This window comes from Littorina saxatilis, linkage group LG5 (assembly GCF_037325665.1).
Source record: "Littorina saxatilis isolate snail1 linkage group LG5, US_GU_Lsax_2.0, whole genome shotgun sequence".
Classification (NCBI taxonomy): Eukaryota; Metazoa; Mollusca; class Gastropoda; order Littorinimorpha; family Littorinidae; genus Littorina; species Littorina saxatilis.
Window position 1 is genome coordinate 14435076 of NC_090249.1, and position 9609 is coordinate 14444684.

Here is a 9609-nt window from a genome sequence, read left to right on the forward strand (position 1 = left end):
AAGTTAAACCAAGTTAATGAATACATTGTAGTTTTCATGTCATTGCTTGGAGGAAATGTTGTGTCTGATAGCAGAGCAGGATGCAGGCATGTGTTGTAAGCATGATTAGAAAATGAATGAACTCTTGTCATGTCATAATGCTCAAACACTAGTTATTATTTGATATTTGTTCACAAATGTTTTACAAATGACAACATGTACATGTAAATAAGACAGTGATCTTCAACCTTTCAATCCTTCCTTAAAACCACTCATCATGTGAACATTTTAACTATTTTTCTTTTCTGCAACCCCACCCCACTTCAATTAAATATAACAAAGACAACAAGATTGGTTAAATAAGCATTGCACACTTTATTCACACATGACATATGCAAAACAGCATGACATTTCACAAATAGAATGCAGATAAAACTGAAGCACACAAAATGAATCAATCTCTTCTTTAATAATATCAAATAACCAAAGGGAAGTAATCGCTCTTAATGCATACGACATGTGTAATAGAGTAAGCGAGAGTTGTACGGAACCTTTTCTCCTGGCACCTGAGAGAATAACAAGCATTGAAATGAACAAGCGACTTTCATCCTCATTTTATTCTTTAATAAGTCAACACGTTTACAAATATTAACCAATATATATATATATAGCTATTCTGAAGGACACGTGGAGGAATTCGGGGGATGTGATTGGATGGTCTCACACATCCCTTTTCGGATCATCAAAGCATAATGCTACGGAAGTCGGCCATTTTTGCCAATATCCAAAAGCATATTGGTAATAACAAAGACGCATGGTTCCGGTTTCTTCCACGTGTATAAAGTACACGCATACCTCGCCAGGTTTGTTTATGTGACAAGTCGACAGACGATGCCATTTGCTTTGTGTGTGTTTTTATTGTTGCTTACTGTACATGACATACATTACGTGTAAAATCCAGTTCTTTAACAGGCAACAAATCTTGCAAATTTCCAGAAGCTGCAATCTGAAGCGACCTATCTCTGATTCTAGCAGACGATCTCCCCAATGTTCAACACAAAATCAGCAAACTCTCCTGTCACATAGAACGTCCATTGTATAGTGCAATGTTGACTGAATGAAGTTACCGGTCTGAAACATTTAGTCGTTTCTTCTGAGACAATCCTTGTTCTCTTATCATCTACAGATTTACCGCAGTCTTCACCACGCGAATTCCCAACAGAAGTCAGACGTTCGAACATACAATTTACGTAGGCAAGCACGATACGTCATGACGTCATATGATTCCTAGCATATTGACCTAATGCTAAACATTCGGTTATCTTGAGTTTTCTCCGTAATACATGTCCGTGGGTTTTTCAATGTTCGGTTATTTCCGTGGCTTCATGCGGAAAGGGAACCGTCATCTGCAATCAACGACATGGACCATTCTGGTACTTGTTGCTGACAAAAACATGATTTTAACACAGAATTGAATGTCAGAATAGCAATATAAACGCTATTGTGTTTTCATCGTAGCAATAGAGTCCGATATTTAGACTCGAACAAGTATAATGCGACTCGTCTTCGACTCGTCGGCATTATACTTGTCTCGTCTAAATATCGGACCCTATTGCTACGCTGAAAACACAATAGCTGTTAATATCTTTTTCAAAAACAAAAATGTTAAACCTGCTAGGCAACCACAGACCTGAGCACACAACTGCGTATGCCAATCTATTTTTAATAACGAGTTAATGTTTACCTTTTTGTTTTCAACATATACACCAAAATGTACCAATATACAGTACATGTATATCTATTTTTTCTAAAACAAAAATGTTAACCTGCAAGGGAACCACAGATCTGAGCGAGCACACAACTCTCTGAACATTACTTCCCTTGAGCTTCATACTATGACCTGTCAATCCTAATGACATATCAGTGAGTTGCTTCCCTTTGGTAGAAGAAATTTATGTTCAGCACTAAAAGTCAGGGCCGGACCAAATGAGTTGTAAGGGGGGGGTTCCTCCTTTTTTGGGGGGGCAAATCAGCGAAGTGGCTGCGCGCGCCTGCTGAACGGGGGTCCGGGGGCATGCTCCCCCGGAAATTTTTTTAAAAACGGTTAAAATCTGTGCAATCTGGTGCATTCTGGGCCTTGTTTTGAGGGTTAAGAGCAGCATTGTTTTGGTGCTAAAACTAGTAAAAGTCAAAGCAAGGTACATGCTTTTTCCAGGGGTGGGGTTCCGGAACCCCTGGAACCCCCCCCTGGGTCCGGCCCTGAAAGTAGCACACTTATGTGTACATTATTTTCTCGGAAAACAAGCTGACGCATTTTAGTTTGCATACTGATTTTAACTACAATGGGCATAAAAAAACCAAAGAGGCAAAGTTTACTGTTCCCCGACCAAACCTTTTCTCCCCTTATATGACCAGAGAATTTGTTTTTGCCCTCCACAAAATAACTAACTAAATAAATACTGAAAAAGAAGGAATTCATTGAAAATGACAAAACCCGATATTGCAGACTGTAGACTGCAGAAAGCTAAGATCCAATAAAATAAAACAAAAACCTCTCCAAAACACCTGAACAAAAATGAACCAATATATCTATATATATAGGTTACAACACGAGTGGTTGTTTATATGGCTTGTATTTCAAGGGACTCACGAGCCTCTGAGCAATAGCACTGAACGACTCTTGCACAAGTTATCAAAAGCGTGGTAACCCGTTGCACATCCGACAGGTACATGTGCACTTTGGAATGTCAAGGACGACAGAAAGTAGAGCCAGCTATGATGTATTTCGTGCACCCTTATTTATCCATTATTTTATGTGTTATAAGAGTGCAATAGTTACATCATAGATGTAGCAAGAGAACAATGGAAATACAAGAAATATACCTAGAGTACATTTACAGAGACAAAGAAGGGAGGTCATGCATGGGATATATATATACACCTATATACATGTATTTTTCTGACACAAATATGTTTCTCCTGCTGGTTCAAGCTAGCGCCCACTCAGCACCAACCGGGAGGATGGTTGGTGCTGGCCGGGTTGACACCTCCTCAACCCGAATTACAGGCACCTTTTGCAGCTTTCCACGAGGGCTCAATAGGTCGCCAGCCTTTTTATCTAATTTGATCAATATTTTGGTCATATCCGCGCTCCGCCACGGAAGCTTCCGTGTGAGGAATTGCCCCTCATTGTCACTGTCATCATCGTCTGATGACATCAGGGCTGTGACGAGACATGCCCCGATTCTCTCCCTTTTTGCTGTGCTCCAGGATTTCGCAGCCAAAGCCCTTCGCCTTCTCAGCAATTTCTGCACATAAATAAAAGATATTAAAAATCAATTGTTTGTGGGAACAAAAAGGCATAATGTAAGATCACCAGCTGGATAGAGCAGCACAAGTCACCACCTTCAGCCTGCAAAAAGGACACTGCCATCTCCTCTCCCATATGTAGAAACTGAAAATCTCAGACACTGACCAACGCCAGTGTAACACAGGCATACAAACGGCCCACCCATATTCTGCAGTCATGCCCCTCCTTCAAAGCTTTGAGACACCAGACCTAGCCCAGCCTAGTGGAGGCCCACGAGAAGCTGTGGGGATCGGCAACGTAGCTGTAGCAAACTGCAGACTTTGCCTGAAAGATTGAGTTGAACATTTAGCATGGCTGAGAACGCAGAAGCAGAAGAAGATAGCAAAAAGAATAACTCTCATATACATACATTGTTATTTTAAAGTCAACCATAGCGGTTTTCTGTTTACAGCATGGGTGACTTCATTCTAGCAAGGTGGTTCATGTACAAAGTCGCATACACATGCGTGCCACCCCCCCCTCCCCACACACACACACACACAAACATACACAAAGAGATAGTTTCATATGAGAAACTTGATTCCTTTTGCTAACTTGAGATTCTTGTTCAAGGGACATAACTACATAGCTGATGGGTATATCACTGAGCCGCTTATATTTGAGGGTTTTTACAAGACCCATTAAATAGACAATCTTCTGTTAGTTTCATTCCATCATTAAGTGCTTTTATTATTTCCTGTTTGCGCTAATAATATGAGACTTTGCTCCTGATGCATACCTCATAGGTAATGCGTTGCTCTGCAAAACTGAGACTAAGCCTGCGTTGCGACCATCACATTGCGCATTTGCAGAGCTACACATTATGTAGGCTTTACGTGTTCTTAACTCATCACTTGACACTAAAGCTACAGATTTTCACCAGAAAGTATTCAAACATAATTATAAAGAAAATATCTCACCCGATTCAGCCGCATGCCTCGCTTGGAGTTTTTGTTATAAACCTCATGTTTAATAATAATAATAATTAAGTAGATGTGCAACGCCAAGGCACTGCATACCCCAGCGAAAGACAAACCTCTCTCTCTCTCTCTCTCTCTCTCTCTCTCTCTCTCTCTCTCTCAAACACACACACACACGAACACACACACACACACACACATACACACCCAAGTTACACACGTACACACATACACACTCACTCACACGCACTCACTCACTCTCTCACACACACTTCACTGTACACACAAAACACCCCCCCATCCGCACATATAGACAGACGGATATACTCACCTTTACAAACAAACACACATACACACACACATACATTTACGCACACGCACACGCACAAACCAACCCACCCACTCTCTCTCTCTCTCTCTCTCTCTCTCTCTCTCTCTCTCTCTTTCTCTCTCTCTTTATCTCTTATACAAACAGACACACACCCACACAAACACACACACACACACACACACACACATGTACATACGCACGCATGTACGCACGCACACACCCACAGACACACACACACACATTGACTCACACAGATCTCATACACACAAAACACACACACATACGCACATACACGGTTGGCCTAGTGGTAAGGCGTCCGCCCCGTGATCGGGAGGTCGTGGGTTAGAACCCAGGCCGGGTTTGTTTGTTTGACTTTAAAATTGGCAATCTAGTGGGTGCTCCGCCTGGCGGCTGGCATTATGGGGTTAGTGCATGCTAGGACTGGTTGGTCCGGTGTCAGAATAATGTGACTGTGTGAGACATGAAGCCTGTGCTGCGACTTCTGCCTTTTGTGTGGCGCACGTTATATCTCAAAGCAGCACCGCCCTGATAATTATGGAAACAAACAAACAAATACGCACATAGACAGACGGACACACACACCTTTACAAACAAACACATATACACACTCATACACACACAAACATACACACAAACTCATGCACACACACATTCACACACACACACACACACACACTCCGGTTGGTCCAGTGTCAGAATAATGTGACTGGGTGAGACATGAAGCCTGTGCTGCGACTTCTGTCTTGTGTGTGGCGCACGTTATATGTCAAAGCAGCACCGCCCTGATATGGCCCTTCGTGGTCGGCTAGGCGTTAAGCAAACAAACAAACAAACACCCACACACACACACACACACACTGTACATACGCACACACACACACACACACACACACACACACACACACACACACACACACACATTGACTGACACAAATCTCATACACACATAACACACACTTATACGCACATAGACCGGCACGGTTGGCCTAGTGGTAAGGCGTCCGCCCCGTGATCGGGAGGTCGTGGGTTCGAACCCCGGCCGGGTCATACCTAAGACTTTAAAATTGGCAATCTAGTGGCTGCTCCGCCTGGCGTCTGGCATTATGGGGTTAGTGCTAGGACTGGTTGGTCCGGTGTCAGAATAATGTGACTGGGTGAGACATGAAGCCTGTGCTGCGACTTCTGTCTTGTGTGAGGCGCACGTTATATGTCAAAGCAGCACCGCCCTGATATAGCCCTTCGTGGTCGGCTGGGCGTTGAGCAAACAAACAAACAAATACGCACATAGACAGTCGGACACACACACCTTTACAAACAAACACATATACACACTCATACACACACAAACATACACACAAACTCATGCACACACATTCACACACACACACACACACACACACACACCAAGTCACACACACACACACACACACTCACTCACACGCACTCACTCACTCTCTAACAAAAAACTTCATACACACAAAACACACACCCATACGCACATATGGACAGACGGACATGCACACCTTTACAAACAAACACACATACACGCACACACATACACTTATGCCCACACACACACTTACACACACACGAGTACAGACTCATGCACGCGTGCGCACGCACACACACACACACACACACACACACACACACACACAAATACACACACACCACACACATACGAGTACAGACTCATGCACGCGTGCGCGCACACACACACACACATAAATACACACACACACACACACACACACACACACACACACACACACACACAGTAACACTAACACATGTGCACAAAATGAACACAAACACACACACTGCGCGAGAGAGAAAGACTACAGGGAGGCATGACGTCATGATGCATTAATTGACGTCAAAGACTTTCGACCGTGACGTATTCTTCTTACGCAAGCTTTATCCATAGACTTGGAAACTACGGAATTTCTACCCGTCCAAAGCGGCCTGGGGTGGCGTTTGCTGAAAAAATGGGGGCGCCTATTTTACCCACCGTATTTTTGTTAGTATGGTCCCCATTTTTGGTGAACTTCCATCTCCAACTGTAGCACGTAGCCGGGCACAACGAATCCTTCTTTATCATGTATTATTCGGTGTGCACATTTCTCAAATCGATTACAGTATATATAGCGTTCACGGGATACCTCCAGCTTCGCTGGGATAAGAAGAAGAACATTTATATAGCGCTAAATCAAAAACTTTCGTTAAAAAGGCTTGCTCTAAGCGCTTGACATCTAAACTAAAACGTCATTCACACTCTTTACAATGATGTACAAGAACTTCATGTCACACTCTTTCATTCAGAATAGTTTCCCTTTTACTTTTCGGCAGACCCCATCTCTCACTGATCTGAAGTACTGCTTGATGGCAGCTAAAGAAAGAGAGAGGGAAAGATAAGCAAATGTCAGGCATTATACAATTTCAATCGTATTAAATCTAATGAAACAGTGTTACAGCTACAGACATGTTTCAACATATTTACAAATTACAACCCCACCAAGGATCAACCTCCACTTTTCACCAAGCCAATTATCCCTGAAAGCAGATGGTCATGCTATAAGCTCATAGGGTAATTTAGGCCAAGGTAATAAGCTAGAAATAGGGAGAAAAAAAACTACATAATTACCATCAAGTTCTGCTTTTGAAGCATCTGGGTACCAGGCCTTTGACCTTTCCCTAATGTTCCCTGTCACCTGCATGTTTGTAGGGGAATCATATCTGAAATAAGATAGTTTTGACAATATAATCAGGGTGTAAACTGAAAGCTTTACCCTCTTTAACTTTTTATTCATGCCGCTGTAGCCTTTGTCAGCAGCAGCTCTCACTACTATACTCAAACCCCATATTAGGCTAGTAAACATTTTAAAGTTCAGAAATGTCTCATATTGCCATCCATGTATGAATTGCCCTCTCAACCTCCTGAACCGTTCTGACAATAGTGATATGTGTAGAACCTGAATGGAAAAAGTGATGGAGAGTATCTGTTTCGCCTCAAACATACCTCCTCCACTAAGAGAGAATACAGGGGCGTGGGCGGAGCAGTTAAGCCAGAGGGGGGGTTACAACCTGGTGTCCAGGGGTAGAGCCCTAGTGGGGTACATGGGCAAGGCCCCGTTGGGGGGTCTGGGGGGCTTTAGCTGAAGAGATTTAGCTATTTTATGAACAATTTATGGCTTATCCTTGATTTTAAACATGCTCAACTGGTGTCAGCAGCCACTCATTATTTCTTTTAAAATTAAAGTTAGTATTAATTTTTTTAATTTTTTGACAGCTGGGGGGAGGGGGGAGGGGGATCCGGAACCTCTGTAACCCCCCCCCCCTAATCCGCCCCTGGAATACATAACAGTGATTCTGCAAGTCATTCTCTTAAAGGCATTCTTTACAAAGTACATGCACACATCATGGTTCTGTCTCAGAAAACATTTCATGTTTTATGCAAACCGAATAAGTATGAATGAAACCAATTGCAAATTATTACATTATATTTGTCTGGAACTTTTCCACAAAACATCTTACCTATAACAAACAATTACCATGAGCATAAAATGAAAGCAGATTTACCTTTCTCCTTGTCTAGTTTCCCATTGTTTCCCCTCTAACGCCAGGTCTGCATACAGATCCTTCACAGAGCGCTAGAAAATCAAAAGTAAAAAAACAGATATAAAACGATACTGCAGTGAACTACTAAACAAGCAGAAATGTCTAGGTTTCAACTGCACATGTTCACTTCCTCCCCATATGCATGGATTATATCGTGAGCAAGTTTGTTTGTCTGTCATCAGTCTTGAAGGAAAAAGAGACCACAATTTCATGCTTGCAGATTAATTTTGCATGAATAATATTGTCAAATGTGATAAATGTTTTTCAAGCTTAAAAGTCAAATGTATTTGTCTTTCTGTCTTGGAATTATTTTTTAGACAAAATATAACCAACCATTGTCTCCCCACTGAACTCCGGCCTCCCCCCCCCCCCCCCAAAAAAAAAAAAAAAAAAAACCACAAACACAAACAAAACAAGAAATTCCTCCGAGGTAGGAAAAACACCCCCGTCCTTAGCATTCTCACTGCCACCAACTGAGCAGGCACTGCTAAAAATTGTGGTTATTTCCCTTTGACCATTAAAATGTCCCTCTATAATTCCTTGTAGAATCTTAATCCACCAATAACTCCCTAACCGTGTGTTTGACTGGTCCCAATTTTTGTAAGGACCGTCTCAGGAATGTATAGAACCTGTTCACCAAGTTTGGTGACGATCGGTCCGTTCATTCTTGAGATCTATATGCGAACACAAACAAACAAACACATCGAGCGAAACCTATACACACCCCTATACCGGGGGTGTAACAACACACACAAACACACACATGAAAAGAATTTGTTAAAAACACAGAAACAAAATACCTTAATAGCCTTGCTGATAGCTGGTCTGTCTGCTCTCCGATCACTACTGGATGAACTTGAAGGTTGTTCCTGTCTAGGCATGTTAGGCCAAAAAAAAAATAGGTGTGGTTACGGTAACATAGCCAAAAAAAATAGGGTAGGTAGGTAGGCAATCACTTTTTCTTTTTTTTTTTACTTTTTTTTCTAATGTGTACAAATTAAACCTACTTGACAGGGAAATAAGTGTGCGACTCGGGCGCTTTCGCTTTCATTGCGTTTTTTGCACTCGGTTTTGTTTTGTTTTGTTTGACAAATGTAATAAAAAGTTATAGGATCGGCCCCTAAAAATAGGGTAGGTCGGGTTACCGTAACCACACCTATTTTTTGTTTAGGCCTTATCCACCAACAGCTGCACTGTCTCTGTGAGGACTGCAAGCTGATTCTTCATTGCCGCCAGGTCAGCACTGTAGTCAACCTGACACACAAAGCAAATAGTAAATAAAACGTAAACCCGTGAAGTGGTAAACAGGGACAAATTTTTCAATTTTCAGTCACATCATCAGTTGTGTTATGTTGCTTGAATTTGTGATAAGCAAGAACAAAAAGTTCACA

General features: G+C 42.1%; 1 protein-coding gene across 1 annotated transcript; it reads right to left on the reverse strand.

Annotated features, from left to right (window-relative positions):
- Positions 1 to 2052: 2052 nt before the first annotated feature.
- On the reverse strand, positions 2053 to 9389 carry LOC138966380 (uncharacterized). The gene is made up of 6 exons (XM_070338599.1): positions 9019 to 9389; positions 8180 to 8250; positions 7245 to 7336; positions 6927 to 6989; positions 4249 to 4295; positions 2053 to 3287 (listed from the first exon to the last, which is right to left on the reverse strand). The coding sequence occupies exons 1-6, from the start codon at positions 9097 to 9099 to the stop codon at positions 2967 to 2969; spliced, it is 675 nt and encodes a 224-aa protein (XP_070194700.1). The 5' UTR covers positions 9100 to 9389; the 3' UTR covers positions 2053 to 2966.
- Positions 9390 to 9609: the final 220 nt, after the last annotated feature.

Excerpts from the sequence above, each read along its gene's own strand:
- LOC138966380 (XM_070338599.1), bottom strand. The coding sequence starts at position 9,099 with ATGCCTAGACAGGAACAACCTTCAAGTTCATCCAGTAGTGATCGGAGA. Across the intron at positions 8,251-9,018 it reads CTATCAGCAAGGCTATTAAG|CGCTCTGTGAAGGATCTGTA; the intron begins GTATTTTGTTTC and ends TTGATTTTCTAG. Across the intron at positions 4,296-6,926 it reads CCGAAAAGTAAAAGGGAAAC|ATGAGGTTTATAACAAAAAC; the intron begins TATTCTGAATGA and ends TTATTATTAAAC.